General features: G+C 35.9%; 1 protein-coding gene across 2 annotated transcripts in view; it reads left to right on the forward strand.

Moving 5' to 3' along the window:
• The window catches only part of LOC149710278 (polyamine-transporting ATPase 13A3-like), a 41,458-nt gene that overhangs the window by 12,912 nt on the left and 6,102 nt on the right, over nt 1-22,444 (forward strand). For both annotated transcript variants that reach the window (XM_089860580.1, XM_089860581.1), the window contains 12 exons: nt 10,671-10,753; nt 15,372-15,539; nt 15,621-15,685; nt 17,994-18,117; nt 18,934-19,173; nt 20,109-20,243; nt 20,717-20,783; nt 20,903-21,336; nt 21,547-21,649; nt 21,718-22,022; nt 22,095-22,205; nt 22,274-22,430. In XM_089860580.1, coding sequence (XP_089716706.1) covers nt 10,671-10,753; nt 15,372-15,539; nt 15,621-15,685; nt 17,994-18,117; nt 18,934-19,173; nt 20,109-20,243; nt 20,717-20,783; nt 20,903-21,336; nt 21,547-21,649; nt 21,718-22,022; nt 22,095-22,205; nt 22,274-22,430 — 1,992 coding nt within the window. The remainder of the gene's footprint in view (nt 1-10,670; nt 10,754-15,371; nt 15,540-15,620; nt 15,686-17,993; nt 18,118-18,933; nt 19,174-20,108; nt 20,244-20,716; nt 20,784-20,902; nt 21,337-21,546; nt 21,650-21,717; nt 22,023-22,094; nt 22,206-22,273; nt 22,431-22,444) is intronic.

Below are 22,444 nucleotides of genomic sequence, written 5' to 3' on the forward strand. Positions count from 1 at the left end.
GAGTTTTGACCAGGGTGTTGTGGAACCCTTTAACCTTTCAACCGTGAAACGGAGTGTAGTTAAAATTGCAAGCAGCTAAAAAGAGTGTCGTTAATCACTGGCTGAAGTCCAGATATTTAATTTTATCTTTCTATTTAATAAATTTTGAAGACATGTTTACATAAGAGTGAAATTTGTGCTTCGTTGTCAGTAAATTAAAAGCTTTAATTTAAACTTCAATCGTTATTTTAGATAAACAAACTAGAAACAAACAAAGACTATAATAATCAATGCCAAGTTCAATCTTTATTAAATATGTTAAGTATATTCGAGATACGTAGACGGAACTTTTAATAAAATAATAAAAGAAAGTCTTCGATATATGAAAGTCGTATGTTTTGGGATATCGTATTTTAAACTATCAAAAGACCGTAGTAGTCGAAATCAATGGATATTCTATTCAGCAAACTCCTCCTAGATATTGACAGGGATAGATTTAATTTTAGAAGTAGGAATGGAGAGAGTAATCTGGGCGCGCGTCAAAGTCCCGGACCCCTTCCACGGGACGGAGGGGTATGAAATAAGAGGCGGGTCATAGCGAAAGAGGTAAAAGGAATTGGGTATTTTTCGCCGTCCCCGTCAGCAACGTCATCAAAACTTAATTTAAGTGAGCCAATAAGATAATTTAAACTTCTCGTTACGTGTTCGAGGGAGGGGCTCTTTACTGGGCTATGAGTGGGACTGACGTAAATACTAACCTTTCTCCATTCCTACTTCTAAAATTAAATCTATCCCTGATATTGACGATGTCCATCTAACTTGAAAAGTTATGGCTCGATTTTGAACAAATTCTAATTCTACATTCGAATGAAAAACAAACGTCGTTATCTGCTTTTCTTCGCTACCTCGTTAGCTTTGATGTAGCTGTGACCTCGGGTATGCATTGCTAAAGCTAAACTATTGTCAATCTTAGCAGATGACGGCAGGGCTGCCCTTAAAAGGCGGTTTGTCCAGAATAGAGATGGCCGATACCCGGCTTAACCCGATACCCGTGTAAACATGAACCGATACCGATATTCACTCACTATGATCCAAAAACCGTTACTTCAACCGATACCGATATTTTTAGCAGTACAGTGCCATTTACATATGTATTAACAATACTAGCAAATAATTATAGAGTAATTTCAAGAATTACACTACTATAGCGGTACATCCAAAATAATATCACGACTTGTCTTTTTTGACATATTGCTGAGAGGTCCTTTTATCCTTATACTTCTAGCAGAAGTGAGATGAGACCAGAAGTACTGAGCTAACCAAATTCTTCACTCGGCGAAAGTGACTATTCTTGATAACACACCAACGGTTGGCCCTCTAGTAGCGGTTTCTCAATTTTCCCTCCAAAACGTGAGACGCTCGCGGTGGTAGACGGCCGAACTAGATTCAAGGAGCCGCGTCGGTGTTCGGCCGCTTTAGGTTGAGGGGAAGGGGGTAGGAAATGTTTTTGGAACTCGACCAATTTTTTTCTCAGTAGTGTAGGCGCGTGGGAAGCGGCATAAAATCCTCAAATTGGCCATATGTCTAATCAGCGCCACTAGCGGATGGTCTGAAAACTACTCCCATAGAGTCTAGGTATATTTAAGCGGGTTTGCAGAATTTCCGTCAGATGGCGCGGCGTTCGAGCCACCTGGCGGAAATTCTGCAAACCCGCTTAAATATACCTAGACTCTATGGGAGTAGTTTTCAGACCATCCGCTAGTGGCGCTGATTAGACATATGGCCAATTTGTTCACTAGTGCCAGGATCTACTATCAATGCTAGAGCCCTTCACTTCTAGTCTCATCTCACTTCTGCTTCTAGTAATTGTTAATAAATCAAATGATTGAATAAAAATAAGTTAAATTAATTCAAAACTTGAAAAATGTTTGCGAAACTAACTTTTAGCTTTTTGTTATTTCAAAATATGGTGAAATAGAATTTTATTTTTATTTTTATCAACAGTTTTATAGCTAATAATAATAATAATTTTCGCTTATTAGTTATTAGATGAACTAAACTCTGGTACTTTTTATATAAATGAGGAATCATCACGATTGAAATTCATAGAAATGAGATTATTACCATCAATACGTTACTGAAAGACCTAAAAATGCCATATAGCGCCATATAACGCATTTTAAATGAGTATGGGTTTAGTATCAGATTAAACCAACCGATACAATACTACCGTGAAACCCCGAGCATCAGCGCCGATATGGTATCGGTACCGGTTCATCCCTAGTCCAGAATCTAAAGGCTTAGTTTCTGTATTAGTTTCTCAAATTTCATAAATCCACTCGCGGTCTAATTTCTGTATCGCCAGAACCCCGTTAGTCCTGTATCTTGTTAGCTAGAATTTGTAGCATTCTTATACAACAAAATCACACACACAGAAATCGGAAGTTTAAAAATATCTTTGAAAAGTAAGATTTCGAAATCTTCACCCTAAAATTCTATCGACTAACCTCCTGTTGGCCTTTCGCATTCAAATGTCAGTCGTGGAGGGTGATTAACTTAATCTCTCTATTTAGCTTGTATGGAAGTAAATAACGCGTAAAATTACTCAACATTTTCAACGGATTCGCGTCGCTAACTATCCTTTGTTAAACCGGGCTAAATTAGAAATAGTTTACTGTGAAAATTTAATTCTTGTGAACTTTATTATATGAATCTTTTAATACACTAGGAGTGAAGAAATATTTCTCTCATTGACAAATGTTTTTGTAAAAAAGGATTTTTAAATGCACCAACTTCTGTCTTAAATAGGGTGCTTTATATCAACAATAAAAGCTGGCAGTAAATGTTACCTCTAAAATCTTGAAATTAAGAAATGATACCGCTTAAATTTTTAAATAAAGAAATGCCGCTAAATTTTTTAAATAAAGAAATGTTCCCGCTAAAATCTTGACATAAGGAAATGTTCCCGCTAAAATCTTGACATAAGGAAATGTTCCCGCTAAAATCTTGACATAAGGAAATGTTCCCGCTAAAATCTTGACATAAGGAAATGTTCCCGCTAAAATCTTGACATAAGGAAATGTTGCCACTAAAATCTTGACATAAGGAAATGTTACCGCTAAAATCTTGACATAAGGAAATGTTACCGCTAAAATATTGACATATAGAAATGTTACCGCTAAAACTTTGACATAAGGAAATTTTACCGCTAAAACCTTGACATAAGGAAATGTTACCGCTAAAATCTTGACATAAGGAAATGTTACCGCTAAAATCTTGACATAAGGAAATTTTACCGCTAAAATCTTGACATAAGGAAATTTTACCGCTAAAATCTTGACATAAGGAAATTTTACCGCTAAAATCTTGACATAAGGAAATTTTACCGCTAAAATCTTGAAAATAGGAAATTTTACCGCTAAAATCTTGACAATAGGAAATTTTACCGCTAAAATCTTGACAATAGGAAATTTTACCGCTTAAAATCTTGAAATGAGGAAATTTTACCGCTTAAAATCTTGAAATGAGGAAATTTTACCGCTTAAAATCTTGAAATGAGGAAATTTTACCGCTTAAAATCTTGAAATGAGGAAATTTTACCGCTTAAAATCTTGAAATGAGGAAATTTTACCGCTTAAAATCTTGAAATGAGGAAATGATGCCGCTTAAAATCTTGAAATGAGGAAATGATGCCGCTTAAAATCTTGAAATGAGGAAATGATACCACTAAAAATCTTGAAATGAGGAAATGATACCGCTAAAAATCTTGAAATGAGGAAATGATACCGCTAAAAATCTTGAAATGAGGAAATGATACCGCTAAAAATCTTGAAATGAGGAAATGATACCGCTAAAAATCTTGAAATGAGGAAATGATACCGCTAAAAATCTTGAAATGAGGAAATGATACCGCTAAAAATCTTGAAATGAGGAAATGATACCGCTAAAAATCTTGAAATGAGGAAATGATACCGCTAAAAATCTTGAAATGAGGAAATGATACCGCTAAAAATCTTGAAATAATTTAGTGTTGCTTTGAATGTCTTGAAATCTCGAAAAGCTGCTTTAAAATCTTGATATAATTAAATGTTAGTATGTTACTTTGAAAACCCCCAAAACTCGCCTATAAAACTAGAAATGTTATCCTAAAATCTTCAAATCACGAAATCTTATCCTAGAATCTTCAAATCACGAAATCTTATCCTAGAATCTTCAAATCACGAAATCTTATCCTAGAATCTTCAAATCACGAAATCTTATCCTAGAATCTTCAAATCACGAAATCTTATCCTAGAATCTTCAAATCACGAAATCTTATCCTAGAATCTTCAAATCACGAAATCTTATCCTAGAATCTTCAAATCACGAAATCTTATCCTAGAATCTTCAAATCACGAAATCTTATCCTAGAATCTTCAAATCACGAAATCTTATCCTAGAATCTTCAAATCACGAAATCTTATCCTAGAATCTTCAAATCACGAAATCTTATCCTAGAATCTTCAAATCACGAAATCTTATCCTAGAATCTTCAAATCACGAAATCTTATCCTAGAATCTTCAAATCACGAAATCTTATCCTAGAATCTTCAAATCACGAAATCTTATCCTAGAATCTTCAAATCACGAAATCTTATCCTAGAATCTTCAAATCACGAAATCTTATCCTTAAATTCTTCAAATCACGGAATCTTATCCTTAAATTCTTCAAATCACGGAATCTTATCCTTAAATTCTTCAAATCACGGAATCTTATCCTTAAATTCTTCAAATCACGGAATCTTATCCTTAAATTCTTCAAATCACGGAATCTTATCCTTAAATTCTTCAAATCACGGAATCTTATCCTTAAATTCTTCAAATCACGGAATCTTATCCTTAAATTCTTCAAATCACGAAATCTTATCCTTAAATTCTTCAAATCACGAAATCTTATCCTTAAATTCTTCAAATCACGAAATCTTATCCTTAAATTCTTCAAATCACGAAATCTTATCCTTAAATTCTTCAAATCACGAAATCTTATCCTTAAATTCTTCAAATCACGAAATCTTATCCTTAAATTCTTCAAATCACGAAATCTTATCCTTAAATTCTTCAAATCACGAAATCTTATCCTTAAATTCTTCAAATCACGAAATCTTATCCTTAAATTCTTCAAATCACGAAATCTTATCCTTAAATTCTTCAAATCACGAAATCTTATCCTTAAATTCTTCAAATCACGAAATCTTATCCTTAAATTCTTCAAATCACGAAATCTTATCCTTAAATTCTTCAAATCACGAAATCTTATCCTTAAATTCTTCAAATCACGAAATCTTATCCTTAAATTCTTCAAATCACGGAATCTTATCCTTAAATTCTTCAAATCACGGAATCTTATCCTTAAATTCTTCAAATCACGGAATCTTATCCTTAAATTCTTCAAATCACGGAATCTTATCCTTAAATTCTTCAAATCACGGAATCTTATCCTTAAATTCTTCAAATCACGGAATCTTATCCTTAAATTCTTCAAATCACGAAATCTTATCCTTAAATTCTTCAAATCACGAAATCTTATCCTTAAATTCTTCAAATCACGAAATCTTATCCTTAAATTCTTCAAATCACGAAATCTTATCCTTAAATTCTTCAAATCACGAAATCTTATCCTTAAATTCTTCAAATCACGAAATCTTATCCTTAAATTCTTCAAATCACGAAATCTTATCCTTAAATTCTTCAAATCACGAAATCTTATCCTTAAATTCTTCAAATCACGAAATCTTATCCTTAAATTCTTCAAATCACGAAATCTTATGCTTAAATTCTTCAAATCACGAAATCTTATCCTTAAATTCTTCAAATCACGGAATCTTATCCTTAAATTCTTCAAATCACGGAATCTTATCCTTAAATTCTTCAAATCACGGAATCTTATCCTTAAATTCTTCAAATCACGGAATCTTATCCTTAAATTCTTCAAATCACGAAATCTTATCCTTAAATTCTTCAAATCACGAAATCTTATCCTTAAATTCTTCAAATCACGAAATCTTATCCTTAAATCTTCAAATCACGAAATCTAATCCTAAAATCTTCAAATCAAGAAATCTAATCCTAAAAATCTTCAAATCAAGAAATCTAATCCTAAAAATCTTCAAATCACGAAATCTAATCCTAAAAATCTTCAAATTACGAAATCTTATCCTAAACCCTTCAGATCACGAAATCTTATCCTAAACCCTTCAGATCACGAAATCTTATCCTAAACCCTTCAGATCACGAAATCTTACCTTTAAATCTCGAAATATTACCTCAAAATCTCGATACCTCATCCCATAAAATTCTTTAAAACATTGTTTACAAAATTCCGAAAAATTATAATCTCTATTGGAACTTCAAAATCTAGTTTACTATAACGCTGAAAGTTCGGCCCCCATATGTAATAGTCCTTTAACTTTTAGGCAAAACTATTCCTTTGCTATTTACTTTTGTCAAAGAAAGTAACTTTGTGAATCGAAAGTAGAAAAGTGGTTCTTGCTTGACTGAACCTCGTGTAAAAGATGCATTGTTTTGAGACGACAATTCGTTTTTTATTAAATACATTTTCAACGTCCTTGACTCGATAACCGTAACTCTGAGGAGACACTTTTAACGTAAAAAATTAAATTAACGGAGATTTGAAAATGACAGAGTCGCGAAGGACGAGTTTAACTGTACCCTAAAGACTCGTTTCTAAATTGTTAAATTACCAGGGCAATTATAATTTCAATTTTTCTTTTGTACCTTACGAAAATGATGATCGTGTAATTAATTTAGGATGGTAATAGGACCTAAATTGAGGTTTACAAGGAAAGTAACGTAGGATTTCCCAATTGAACACACACATTTGAAGGGAAACAAGATGCCCAAGGGCTGGGCTCATAATACGCACATCGTACCGTACATATAGGCGTACAGAACATTTGTGTGAATAGCCCCTCGATGCGCTTCCTTTAACTGTGCAATCCTAACTTTTGTTGTAATTATAATAGTGCGAAACAAACTGAAATGAAAACGTGGGTGAGTAGCCCCACCATGCACAGACTTTAACTGTTCTTAATTGATATATATAAACATATTCCTAACCCTTAAAAGGCGTACAGAAAATCAACACAATCCTCTCCCATTCATTCTCCCTTTAATGACGAACGAAAAGTTTTATACTGCCAAAGGCTGGTATTCTGGCACGACGGGGACTACCACAACAGGGCAGGTCAAACTAACACCTACATCCCTAAATGTATCCATCATACGAAGTGGGTAGAAACTGAACATAAGATAAGATTTAGAAATTTAATTTAATGATTTTCAATACGTTTTGTTAAATACAATAGTTTCCAAAATTATTTTATGCTTCCCACTCTTAAAATATTTTTAGCCACATACAGGGTCCTCCTGAAAGTGTGTGTTCTATGGTCAGTCTTTAGTTAATAAGGTTCTATGACACCGTTTTCAAGTTTTGATTAGATACATTTACTGATGATCCCTTACTAAGTTACAAACTGAAAGACAATACTAATTAGCTGTCATCCGTAAAACACTCTAAGCGTAACTTGTAAACGGTGGGGCTTATGTGGGAAATATGGCATAGAACATTCTCGACTCAAATTAACCCAAAAAACCAGCTGTACTTCGGTCCTAGCACATTTTTTGGAACACACTGTATAAGTCTTGGTAATGATTTTAAATTGTTTTGATTGTGGTAACGTTATCTGATGAAAGGGTTGGGGAACTGCCTTAAGACTAAGGTTAGTTTCATCAGAAATAGATCCGTTGAAGGTAGTAATTAAACTTAACTTTCTAGAGAAGTAATTGGAATGTGGGAAGGTTAACAGAAGAATCGGTTGGAAGGTGGAGTCTTAGTTTCGAATTGAAGTAAGATTAGTTTTCATGGGAAGTAAATCAACTGAATTTTTTAGTTATTGAACTTAGGTATACCGGATTATGTAGGTTTTATTGGAAATGTGGTTGGCTTATTTTATATCGAGGCGTTCTTTTAAATATAGTAAATGTCTTCGATTTCGTTATTTAACTTTCAATAAAGCCTGAAATTCCTGCCAGAATTATTAAAATATTTTAAGCGGTCCACCGTATCAATTAATTAAAGTTACTGTTCACCACGAGTAACCTAAATTATTTAAAAGAAAGCTGTTGTTTTTTTTTCACAAGTAAATCAGTTTAAGTAAAACCAGTTAAAATAGAACTTACAGAAGAAAACCATTTAAATAAAAATTTGATTTTATTCTAAATTAAGTAATTAAAAGTGCTTTCAATCGGTTTAAACACTGACTAGTATTATAGGTGAACCCTTGAGTCATCTTGTTTAATTTATGTGACGTATTTAGATTATGTCATTTTGAACCGTTTAAATAAAAATTAGCTTTTGTTCGAAATTAAGTAATTACAAGCGCTTTCGATCGGTTGAAACAATGTGACTAGTATAATAGGTGAACTTTTGAGTCATCTTGTGTAATTTATGTGGTGTAGTTGAATATGTCATTTTGAGAGCGTACGATTTTTTATTATCTACACCAAAATTTACATGAAACGAGCCAAAACAATGCGTCGTCTGCTTCAGAATTGAACCAGTTCAAAGCAGACTTAGAAATAGCACACGTCCACTGGTCCAAAACCAGTTTATTAATTGCTTGGACTAGTTTTTTAATTCAAAAAGTGGGGGTTACTGGTCCTCGGGACCAGTTTATTAATTGCAAATCTATAGGAGAACAAAGGCTGGGACCACTCCGGAGACCAGTTTATTATTTAGGACACTAGGGGGGTCACTGGTCCCAAGGATTAGTTTAAAAATTATCCTTATTTCTAAGTCTGGTTCAAAGTTTACGACTCTGAAGCAGACGACGCGTTATTTTGGCCAAGATTTGCCAGTTAAAATTGCGTGTGAAGCCTCGGCACGTGCATTGGGAATAAGGTGGATTCCGCATCTATTTATTTTGTAGAGCAAGGATACGATACTATTTGAACTCAAATTATTGAGTATAAATGCAGAGTATCGGCTTTTACGGATAGAAATAGGAAAAATTAAACGTCACCGCTTGGGAGATTTGTTGGTAAAAACCTTCGGAACTTTTCATACAGAGGTTTTACAAGCAAAATTCTTTATACAGGTGTTTGTTACCGTATAGCATTGCAATATCGCGTTTCAAGTAACTGTATTATAAATATAGAATAGAAAGGTGAAATAATAATTTTTGTAGGATATTCGTTATAATTAATATAAATGCGTTCTTGACGCGAAGCCGTAAAGGCTGAAATATCAACGAATCATGGATGAACAGGGAAATTCTGGTTGTTATATTAATTTGCATCAATATTAGAAATAACAAGGAGGATCTAGATGAGGAGAGGAAAACCATAAATTTTTATTGTGAAACTTGACCGATATGCAGCGTGATTTCAGGCGCTTGGCTAAAAATTTAAACCAGAAATAGCCACTTTTTAAAATTCTTGGCTCACGCCTGAAATAGAGTTAAACTCTTCCATAGCCCACTCGATCACGCGCAACACGACGCTAACTGCTCGCGGCGTGCATTTTCGAAAGCTTGATCGAGTGGGATATGACTCCTCCAGTTCATTGGTCAATTTTCAACTATAAATATTTCCTCTCCCGCTGGATAAACAGGGTGTTTTGAAAAATGTGTAAGGGTCGCTGTACAATGGCGATTTTGAGTGGAAAATTTTCTTTGATATTTTACAAATTGTGATTTGAGTTTTTTACGGACAACCCCTTAAAATTAAGACAAAAACTGAAAGATAATTTTAACTTAATTAAAACCATCGTAACTTGCTTAGGGTGGCTCCTAGGGTAAATGCCATAGAGCATTTTTGACTCAAAATCGCAGATATAATCCACTGTACTTTGGTCCTACCATTCTTTTTGAACCACCCTGTATAGCTCGATTCTTCCACATATTTTAAGACCAGTCTGCATCCAGGAAATATCTCCGAACGATTTTAAAATTAAAATTAGGTTGAGATTTTATGGATAATTTGAAATAAGGACCTCTGACCAATCGCGTAACGCCCTGCCTTCTTGTTAACAAAATTCTCGTGGCACGCTCCATGCCAAATGAAATTTACAGCGAGATTTGAATTTGCGCGCGAGATTTTGTTAACAGGAAGGCAGGACGTTACGCGATTGGTCAGAGGTCCTTATTTAAAATTATCCTTAAAATCTGAACCTAATTTTAATTTTAAAATCATTCGGAGACTTTATTTTCTGAATGTTTCACTATGCAGACTGGTCTTATAATTAGTGGAAGAATCGATAAAAAATCACTTCATTTTCCACTTCACCCTCCCTTTAATGTCTCCTTTCTTGAGCTGTTGTTATTATTTTTGTTTCTTTGCTGAAACATGAAAGTATTTGATAAATTATCCCGTTTACGACTTTTAAACAGCACGATCTTGCCATGAGGTCGTTTGATTTATTATTGAGGGTTCATAAGACATCCTTGGAATCAGTAAGCCTTCTGTCAAAGGGCTTTTCCACTTCAATTTGTTTTTCGCAAAGTGTCTCGTGGAATATAAATTATAAGATTAGCGATTTTAGCATAAGTTACCATAAGTCATCTCTAAAAATACTTGCCTCAATAAGTCCTAGTTCCAGAATCGTTCTAACGTAAAAATTTGTCTTTTTGTAGATGTATCGAAAACTCGCAAGTTGGGGCCTCCGCCCACCAAACCGGGATCAAACTACGTTAACGTTAACGAAGAGGACCAAATGGTGAGTAACGAAAGAAACCCTAAAAGTTTAATTTAACTTGATTGAATATTAAATGGTTACATCAGGGTGCTCAATAGGTTTTCAAGGTCAGTTAGGAATCTCAAACCATTTCATCGTAGTCGTATTTTTAACCCCAGTTGATCGCCTTATGCCCCGAGTGAATCTCATTCCAATTGATTTATTGATGATGGCCTTCATGATTGTATCCCTATTTAATGATAACTTCATGGCTCTAATAATCGAATATCAATTTATCTAACCATTACTATAATCATAAGTTTATAAGATATGTTCCATAAGTATGTCACTACCTACACTTCATAATGCTAGAGACTTACTGAGAGCTAGTTCGGGAACTTGACTACACTCGGTTTGGCAGTCCATCTTCCCATTTTGTCAGTGCTAAGCCTTTGACAGCGCCTCACTATCTGTGACCTACGTCACCTCATGACAAGCTCTCAGTAACCAGTAATAAACTTATAGAACATATCGTATGAACTTATGCTACAATTAAGATGGAAAGCCTTAAAGATTGCCGTCATTTGTACACCAGTGCCATCGCGTGAAATCGTGCATCATTTATAACGATTTAACGCTAAGATATTTATGGATTAGCAAGCGTATGTACCTTTCCATAGAATTAATTTTATATATAGCTGATGAACGTTTCTTTCTATTAAGAAGCTATATGTTCCTTTCTAAGGATTCTTTTCTTTCGAATCATTAACCCCGAGCTAGGCAAAGTAGATTGTTGTAGCTGCTATCTGGCTAGAAGATGTTGTCCTAATTTCATCCTGTATTACCAAAGGTTTTTCTCTCAGGGAAGAGGTTTTTGAATAGGAAGTATTCCTCTTGGCTAGTCGGCTTTGAGGCTAAATCTTCAAATCGCGTTGGTTTTCTTTCTACGCTCGGTTAACTCTGGATGGCCCGAGGGTCACAGGCTTACCTTTTCTTATTAAAAATCCGCTAAACATCCATTAGTTTATTTATGCCGGAATTAATTCTCGCGAGATTGACTAAAAAAGCTAAAATAACTTTGAAAGAATATCGGGAGATTATTCTCATTTTGACTTAAAGGAATTATACCGGGAGTAGCGGATCGAGCAGAATAAAACCACCCGCAGCAGTTATCACGCGGGTATATTATATTTTATGTTATGTTGGGGGAAATTCTCCATCTTTTTAAGCAAGTGATGACTATCAGCTAAAGGGTTGTGTCCCCCTCGCGCGCGTGCTATGAGTGCGCGAGGTCTGTATAGACCACTAGCTGTTACCCGCGGCGTCGCTCGCGTGTAATAAGAACTTCCATCAAAATGATATAAAGAATGGGTTGATTTTACTTATGACTAATATTTTTGTAGCACCCTAGGAGCGAAGGCACTCGGCGTTGCCCGTCAGCCCGTCGGGACATTTTTTATTACTCTCTACGCGGACATTATTCCATAAAGAAGGGTTTTTAAATTTCTGGCCGCCATTTAAAAAGATGTCAACAAATCGAACCCAAAAGACCATTCAGCCCGTCTATAGGTTAAAGGAAACCAGTGTACTAAATATTTGTGAAATCGGTTGAAACGCGCATACTTTGTTGCATAGAGAAGATTTTTGACATTTCTGGGCGCCATTTATTAAGATGACAGCGTACTGGAAAAATCTTTCTTAGTACGCCCCTACTACTTGTTATGAGTAATGTTCCTGCAAATTTTCAGCCTTCTAGGGCAAGCGGTTTGGGCTGGGCGTTGATTATCAGTCAGTCAATCAGTCAGTCAGATTTATATAGATATAGATTATTTATGCGTTTCATCAACCCTTGAACGAAAAACGGCTGATGTCTCGCGAATTCCCGTCGTGCTAATAAAAAACAAGGTGGTTAAGTTAAATTTTACCGTCTTTAGTCACGAGGGGAATTCGCGAGACATCCGCCGCTTTTCGTTCAAGGTTTGATGACACCTATCAATAATCACCTCTTTAGATTTAGCGCACTCATAGAATGCACGAGGCTGACACCAACCCTTTAGACGATAGTTATCACTTGCGATAACTCGCTTAAAAAGTTAGAGAATTGCCTCCCCTCTTTGTTAGTTTGTTATAATAAAAACAGAGCACTTTCAAGTTTAAAGCAACGAAATTATTATTTCATTCACACGTCATTCCAGTTAAAAACTGTACCTCCCTTTAGTAATTTCTCTTAGATTTTGAAAAGTGAGAAATGTATATACGATTATTTATAGTATTGTCATTCGTGCGTGATTCATAAATAATTGCTATAGGTTTTAGGATATTATTTTCACTTTCAATTAACCATCAGTCAAACTTTTTTTTTCTTTATAAATGATATTGGCCGGGAATACAGATAGCTAATTGGAATCATTGTGCCCCCATGTATCGCGTGTTAATTTCTACGCTAGTTTTGTAGGCCGGGTTTGTATACTCCGACCAGGGTTACCACGGTACCTGGAAAACCTAGAAAATTCAGGGAATTTGAAACAGGTGTCAAAAGTCAGGGAATTTCCGTTGCATACTGACTAGGAAAAATGTGTAGTCACGGCCAACTAAGTGCACCAGCTCAAGGGATAATGAGAATGATAATGTCCTATAGGCATACATTAACATAATCCCTGATTCTAAAGCTGGCGGCCAGTTATAAGTTGGCCATGTAGTCTACTAGACTTGATATTACTAAATAGTAGTTTCAATTAAACCGTGATAAAATTAGCATACTTGTAAGTACAAAGCTGATGATAAATATGTTATTTTTAAAGGCCGCATTCTCACCTTTCTGTTAGTGTAAGTTTGAAAATTGGTCAGGGAAATTGGCTATAGATGGTCAGGGAAATTGGCTTTAGATGGTCAGGGAAAACCTGGAAAAGTCAGGGAATGAATTTTGAAATGGAAAATCTGTGGTCTCATAATTCTAACGTCGTTCCCTTATATGGGTTTAGAAAATGGCTGCACAATGATTCCTATTAGCTATATGTATTCCTTCTTTCATCCGTGTTTCATCTATAAATTGTAATATCTATTAAAAGAACAATAACCCCGTATCATTTAACAAACAGAAATATTGAATAAAATACATGGATTTAATTACTCGTTTTATGGAAGTTTTGTTTGGTTCTTTAAAGTAAAGGCGCAATAAAACTGTGGTTTTTTTCCCTAATTGTTTAAGAGACTGAGATAGATAACCATGTAAATGACTAGCGTAATTAATCCGCACTTTATTTACCCATTTAGCTCATTTTGTCATAAATATTTTATTCAACCAGTTCTTAAATAACAATGATTTTATCTCATCTCTTATCTTAGAGATTTATGGTTCTTTATCTTTCTTTAAACGTTGGAAAGAGTAAACATCGAAACAAATTAATTAACATATCACGCTCGAATCACGTAAATCTTTTATAACAGTCAAGGCTTCTACAGTTCACTGGTACGTGCCAGTGCTGTAAAAAATATTATTAATAAAGGTGACGGTTAAGGTTTAAAATGCTCTATCGCGTCACTACGTCAATATCGTAAATTTGTAATCTTTCTGTTTATTGGATTCTGTTGCCACTCTGAGAAAAAGTCAAGTTTTGCCTTTAAAAAAATCGAGGGATTTCTTCAGTCTTGTCCAGAGATATTGTTTAATTCTCTTACCGAAGCAATTGCGAAAATTTTAAACTGTAAAATTCTAAATAGAATTGGAAGAGAGTATGAGAACTGTGAAATTAAAATGGACAAAAATAGCTAACTTAAGCTGGAAAAAAGAACAAAATTTGGCATGTGAGTCGGTAACCGAATACCACGGTAAAATACAGATTTTGAAATACCGTATTTTCAATAACCATATTACAACATTGAACGGCGAAAAATTTCGATAATTTTTGGTTTTACTGAATACATCAGTGAAGTTTTTTCATTTTCACACATGGATAATTTGACAACGGCGGACCGTTCGTTTTATTTAGCCACATCGTATGATGAACATCTACAATGAGTGCATTACATTGACCTGCCCTGTTGTCGGTGGCATTCTAGGCGGCGTTGTCGGCGTGCCAGAGTACCGCCTTTGGCAGTATAAAATTTTTCGTTCGTCTTTAAATGGATCCAAAAATAGGCAAAATGAAGTGAACGTTTTACAGGGACTTTTATTTATTTCAAGTCTTGATTGTTTTCCCAGTTATCCAATCATGAGATCGGTCTAAAGAAAATATCATAAATAAGCGTATTTAACCAATTTTTGTACAATTTCTCATCTCATTTGGAATATACAGTATATGATAATTTTAGAATTTAGCTTAAATTTTGTCATATTAAATCTATTTACAGAAAATTTTCTTATCTCAAATTGAAATTTATTTTTATTGAACCATATGCCACGTTTTCGCTGTAAACTTGTAGCTTAAGCGTCAATTTCCTTATTTTTTGTTTTTGAATGGTATTTTTTTTAAAAGATAATAACCCCTTATTAAGTTGTAAAAGACGTAGTTGTTAGTTAATAACTGTATTACTTTATCTCTGATAGCGAAACCGTCAAATAAATACTTTATTTATTATATTTATCAAAATATAAAAAGCAATTTGCAGGGATAATTAAACACAAATTTATATATATATTATTTTTATTTTATAATTGTAGGAAATCACTGGATATCGGGCAAATCCTGGCTATACTATTTTAACGTGGTTTGTCATTATTTGTACGGGTGGTCTATTGAGATTGGTGTTTCACTGGCGTCCAGCTTGGATGCTGTATTGCACACACAGTTCCTGCCCCCTGGATAAAGCTGTCAAGATTCTGTTAGTGGTAGGTATATTCTTTTAACATTACCAATTTCGAATTTCGAAACGCAGATTTTTATAAGAACCGTGTCATTTTGGTTTCTAGGATCAATACGGACAATTATTCGTAGAAACTGTTAAGAAAATTTATCCGTCAAGAGAGCTTGAAACGTGCGTAAATGTTAATTATTATTACTTTCTTTTATAAAGGGGTAATTAACGCTACTTTATGGTCCCCCGTGATAAAAGAGTCAGTCGTACATAATTTATCCCAAAAAGCTTGTTTTGAGTGTGGTGGTATTTTTTTTAAGTACACTTAAAGGCCGACTTCCAGCGAAAAGGGTTCTAGCGAACTGAAAACCGAGCATTGAGACTAACAATGAAGCGACCGTGCCGATTTTCGAATCCCCGCTGGGATAAAAGATGGAAGGGTTCTAGCTAACTGAAAGCCGTGCAATGTGGATCTAGCGAACTGAAGATACACAATAGAGAATTTCCTTCAGGGGAAAGCAAAAATTCGAGAGTAAATAAATTTAAAAGGATTTCTATTGTTCATATTCAGTCCGCTAGAACCACATTGCACGGCTTTCAGTTAGGGAGAACCCTTCCAACTTTTGACCCAGCGGGGCTTCGAAAATCGGCACGGTCGCTTCATTGTTAGTCTCAATGCTCGGTTTTCAGTTCGCTAGAACCCTTTCCGATGGAAGTCGGCCTTTAAATGGTCAAATCATGCAAAATTTCAATGGTCCAAAGTTCAAGTCCAACAGACCGACTTTTGAAGGTCCTGTACCTTAAAGAAATTTAATTGAACATCGAGGTCATAATCTCGTTTTTCGATTTAAACTCCATAGACGAGTTATACTGTAATCCCTAATCAATACTGTTGGATCAAAAGATTTTACTATATTAGTTTCAAATGACTAGGGTTAAATCATACTTAAAATAAAGCGTTATAGGGTCTTATCGTCCCTTAGATATATTTTTGCATTATTACAAAAAATAAAATTCGAAATAATACTTCTCTTCGAGAGAAGTGTACCACAAAGCGGGGTAAGTGTAACGTCACTCTTCCCAACATCGGAACATTTAGAGCAAGGTTACTAAAACGAATCACATACGCGATAAATAGTTCCCTCATCATTACTCTATTAGCGTTTAAATATTTGGCAAGACGCGCTTGCGCATTTTTGTCCCTCGTCAAGACGAGGTTTGTGGGATGATTGCTGGGGATTTAGTGCCAAACAATTATAGAATTCACCCTAGCACGGTGCAATGCCCATTTGTAGTTTGATGAGCGGGAAAGCAAACTAAAAGGGTGAGCCTGGGAAGCATGACGTTACATATCTAAAGCATTAAGAGGAGACAGAGTGTCATCCTTCTTCTATTATCCCCTTCTGATCGAAATCATTAATAAAACCATATATTGATAAGATACATTCCATAAGTTTGTCACTTGTTACTGATAGCTTATCATGAAGTGAAGTAGGTGAAAAGCCATATATTGGCGTAAAGCGACGCCTGGTGAACCGCTGTCAAAGGCTTAGTACGGACTAAATAGGAAGATGGACTGCAAAACCGATTGTAGTTAATTGTGGCGTCGTTCTTGAACTAGCTCTCAGTTAGTCTCTAGCATTACGAAGTATAGATAGTGTCATACCATAACTTATGGTCATACTTATGGAACATCTTGAAACTTGGGATAATATTTACCAAATCCGTTCCGTTGATTTTACACGGTTAGCCTAACTGTAATTTTTGAAAAACGAAGACTTCCCTTATAAAAATCTTGGTAAAAACTAGTAGCTAATCAACTTATTCACTTGGTTTTAGCAAGTTTTATCAGTGATTTCGATATTATTTTTTCAATATAAATAGATTAAAAAAGTTGTCTGACCATTTCATTCTCACTTTAAAACTTCATAAACGAAAAGGATATTCTTTATTACAAAATATATTGCTAATGAAAACTCTTCTCAATATTCTACAATAGCTTTACGTAATAAAACATTTCACTTATCATTATTCTCTCTAGGGTGTTTCGGTTGAACCGCTACATTCTTGGCAGGTGTAGAATGTTCTAACTATTGGGATTTGTTGTTTAGAATACGTAATTTATTCTTCTCTTATAAGGTTCTATAGGAGCGTAACAATTTTTTACTCCGTGTGGTTATGTAATAACCAACGGAGTTATAGGCTGATAACCAGTTATTAAGTTAGTGTGATGGCGATAGTATATGTGAGCCAGTGTACCTTAGCGCATTGGAAACCACACGGAGTAATGCAAAATGATTCTTGCCATTGTTTTTTCTAGAATTTTGTATTTGAAAAGATAAACATTTTCGCGTTCTTAGTTTCTTACCATTGATTATCGGAGATAAAACCATACCATTGTTTGCAAAATGTGTTCTGTGATAAATGTTAAGATAAATCGTGGGACAATTTTGATTTTAAATTGATATTGACGTTTAATATTTTTCAGTGACGACTCAAACGTAAAACCTGTGATAATCGGAGATAGTAAATATAATCATTTAGTTAGCAATGGTCATTCGCGCAAAGAACAAACCCCCTCTCATTCGCCTCTCGTCAGGCCGGGACCACAGGTAAAATTTAATTATTAATAATACTGTACCATGGTGTAAGTCCAGGTAGATGACGGTCTAGGGCATGTAAATGTTGTTCCAAAAAAGGGTGGCAGGACCTAGTACATTGGGTTCTATGAGCTATTTTGATTCGAAAATGTTCAATGACATTTCTCCCCAAAAGGCCAAGTTATAATTAGAGTGTTTTACAGAGTACCCCCAAGAATAGATGTAATTTTTAGAGCATGAATGGAGAACGGTTAGTATTTACTTCAGGATAGAGACCCTCCTTCCAACACGTAACGAAAATTTTAAATTATCTTATTGGCTCACGTAATTAACTACGTTTTGATGACGTTGCTGACGGGGACGGCGAAAAATACGTAATTCCTTTTTACCTCTGTCGCTATGACCCGCCTCTTTTTTCATACCCCTCCGTCCCGTGGAAGGGGACTTTGACGCATGCCCAGATTACTCTGTTCTCCATTCCTGCTTCTAAAAATTACATCTAGCCCTGGTACCAACTTATTAAATTAGTATTGTCTATCAATTGCTTATTAAAATTTAAGGGGTCATCTGTAAAATACTGCAATCATAACTAGTGAATGGTGACCCGGAGTGCGAAAGGTCCTAGAACATTATTGACTGAAGATGTCCCATAAAACCCGGCCTTTGTAAAACCCTTTTAGTAGCACCCGGTACTATCTTTCAACGTCCTTACCACGTTTATTCGAAGACCGCGATGATATGGCGCGAACAAACCCTTTGAAAGACCATCATTTATGAGGGGCTTATGGTACAGTTGTGACGAATTACTTAACGCTTCATTTGTTGTAGGGAGAGTTTCTTGCCACGAAATGCCTTATTTTCTTTGAGAATAAAAAGATGCGTTATCTGTGGGACTCGGAAACCAAAGGCTTTAGTAAATTGCGAGGCCTGGATCGGCGCGTCCCTTTTTCTTACTTCCAAAGACAGAAAGGCCTCGATCAAGAAGATCAAGCCACCAGACTTATTTTGTATGGCAAAAATTCGATCGTAGTTAAAGTTCAATCTATTCTTCAAATTCTATTTCAAGAAGTAATCAATTCTTGCTAATAAAGACTAAGGGATGTGTGAATAGGGGTACCTATTTCAAAAACGATTCGTTCATTCATTTAGTGGTGTAACTACGTGAAATGAGCTCTTGGAGGCTTTTGCCCCCCGCGTCGTGTCGCCGGTCTGTGAGGGAGGTAGTTACACCACTGCACTTATTGTAAATACCTATTTCATACCCGATACACTAATTATGAAAGTCTAACATTTTCGAACTGTCCTCTGTTAGTCGAAACAAAATTCGATTAATCGTTAAGTTTTCTAAAGAACGAATAAAATTAGATATCTTGAATATTCGCACACCCCTAATTATAATGTCAAAGTAAATGAAGGGTAAGGTATGAAACAGAGTTAATATTCGCAGAGATTAAATTCGCGCCAAACACAATATAATTGAAAATACATAACATTATAAGTATATTATGGAGTGCAACTGTGTCTACACACAAACGGTGGACTTCTTGAAAAGCTACCGCGCTAACAAGCCTCCTGTTGCAGCAACCTTTACAGGGTCTGTTAAGGAGGCATCGGCGGGTGGGTTAATATTATTTGAAATACGTCATAGCACAAGCCAAGGAAAGGCGTGGTTCAAAGAAGCTTAGTTTCTTTTTATTTCGAAAACTACCACTTTGAGGAATTGGTGCTGCAAGCTCGCTAGAAACTAGGACTAGTTTCCAGTCCCACTCCATGTGGTGTATTTGTATCTTGGCGTCACGTGGTCCCTATGACATTTTTCAATTGTATCATTCCCAAACAGACAATTGAAACTACACATGAACATTCGGTTATATTTACTAAACGCGGGATAATAATTGCCATAGCTCTTTTTCAAACTTCTCTTTATTTACTTATGTCCTATGGTAATATGAAAGTTGAGCAATTAATAATAATTTTTACTTTCATTTTTCATTCGTGGCTAGGTTTTGGGACCTTTTTACGTTTTTCAGGTGTTTAGCGTTTTAATATGGTACTTCGATAGCTACATTTATTACGCTTCGTGCATTATTGTCATGTCGGCCCTGTCACTCACCACCAGCGTCTACCAAATTCGAAAAGTAAGTATCTAGGGATCTTCAACTATAACATCATTATCAGGAATGCATACAGCTAATAGGAATCATTGTGCCCCCATTTATCCCATATTAATTTCTATGCGGATTTTGTGGGTCGAGCTTCAAGGGGACTGACCAACCCCTCTCCTTTTTTACCCATCCGCTATGCTATAAGCTCTGTGAGGAAGATCGTCGTTTGTCCCATAGTCCGAACAGCCCCTTTCAGTACTCCATCGCGCTTCGTGGCCTCTTACTAACTTTGATTTCATTGGTTGGTAGCAACGCGAGGTCAGGCTAGGTGCAAGGCGTAGCGAAATGGATTATTAGCTATGTAAGTTCGTCATACATAATGACTAGTCCAGGTCTTCCCACAAAACCCGCCAAGATGCCTTGAATAAATGGCTACATAATGATTTCTATTAGCTGTATGTATTCTTGCTATTATAGTATTGCTATAACGTATTTTGTGTATTTAGAACCAAAAATCCCTGAAGGACACGGTTCACGCCTCTGACGTTGTTCAAGTTTGCAGAGCAAAGAATCGTAAGTTCAAACGTCTTATTTCCCCTAGCTCTTTTGTTTAAAGGGTCCTCAAGACAATGCAGGGTCATAAGAAAATTTAATTAAAAAACGATTTAATAACCTAATGTGATTGACTTTAGGCGTAGAAGATATTCCTTCGGAAGAGTTAGTTCCTGGGGACGTGGTGATAATCCCCCGTCACGGATGCTTAATGCATTGTGACGCCGTTCTGGTCAGTGGCAACTGCATCGTCAATGAGAGCGTCTTGACAGGGGAGAGTGTCCCCGTGACGAAGACGCCGTTGGGAGTATCGGATAAGAACTACGACACCAAGGAAGACGCGCGTCACACGCTCTTCTGTGGAACTCGCGTCATCCAAACACGATACTATGACAACGAGGCCGTCAAAGCTGTCGTCATTCGAACTGGCTTCTTGACAGCCAAAGGGGAGCTTGTCAGATCAATCATGTTCCCTAAACCCGTCGATTTCAAGTTCAATAGACATATTCACAAGTTCATCCTCGGATTAGCTGGCCTGGCAGCCATCGGAATGGCCTTCACCATGGTTTATATGGTAAGCAATTATTCATATAAAGTTTATTAATTGAACCATTAAGGGTTTTCGTCCTTTAAATTACGCAACATAAGATATAGTTTGAACCATGGACCCAGAAATATTAACAAAGATCTATATAACGTATAAATCCCCTTTTTCATATCTTATTTCCTTGGGGCTTCTTACGTTATTACCCTAAACGTATTCGTTTTATTTCGTTATTTTTAGGTACAAGATGAAGTGGCGTACCACGAAATTATTCTTCGGGTTTTAGATCTAATAACTATAGTAATCCCACCCGCTTTACCAGCTGCTATGACCATCGGAATTGGTAATTTACCAATGTAGTTGGTAAAACTTAAATGCGTTTAATACAACTTTAACTTATTGCGTGCTCAGTTTTCGCTCAAAGTCGTCTGAAGAAAGCTTCGATTTATTGCATCTCTCCTCGCTCAATCAACATCAGTGGTTGCGTCAATTGCGTCTGCTTTGACAAAACGGGCACCTTGACAGAGGACGGGCTCGATCTGTGGGGGGTTGTTCCTGTCAACGACAACTCTTTCGGCCTTCCTGACCATTCTCCCGCCCGTATGGGTAAATGCCCCCTGCTTGTTGGAATGGCCACTTGTCATTCTTTGACCATCATTGACGGATGCCTCACCGGAGATCCCCTCGACTTAAAAATGTTTGAAGCCACCGAATGGGTCAGTTCACATTCTTACACTAACGTACTTGAAGATCGTTTATTTCAACTGTCAAATTTAATATTTATTCAGCAACTAGAAGAACCGGAAATTGACGATACAGCTAAGTATGATATCATCACTCCGACTGTGGTTAAACCGAAAACGGTTCAGTCAGGTGACGAAATCACCGACGAAATTGAGGTAAATCTTATCTTTCTCTTTTTGCTATTTGCGATGTTCGTCAAGTGCTCATTCGTTCATTTCTTTAGCATTTGCCTTACGAAGTGGGCATTGTACGACAGTTTCCATTCTCGTCAAGTCAGCAGAGAATGAGCGTTATCGCGCGAACTTTGGGTGCTGAGAACTTTGAGATTTATTGCAAAGGAGCTCCCGAAACCATCATCGCTCTATGTGATCCATTAACAAGTGAGAATGCTAAC

This window comes from Phalangium opilio, unplaced genomic scaffold (assembly GCF_054372755.1).
Source record: "Phalangium opilio isolate 3A_F unplaced genomic scaffold, DU_Popi_V2 ptg000011l_1, whole genome shotgun sequence".
Lineage (NCBI taxonomy): Eukaryota > Metazoa > Arthropoda > Arachnida > Opiliones > Phalangiidae > Phalangium > Phalangium opilio.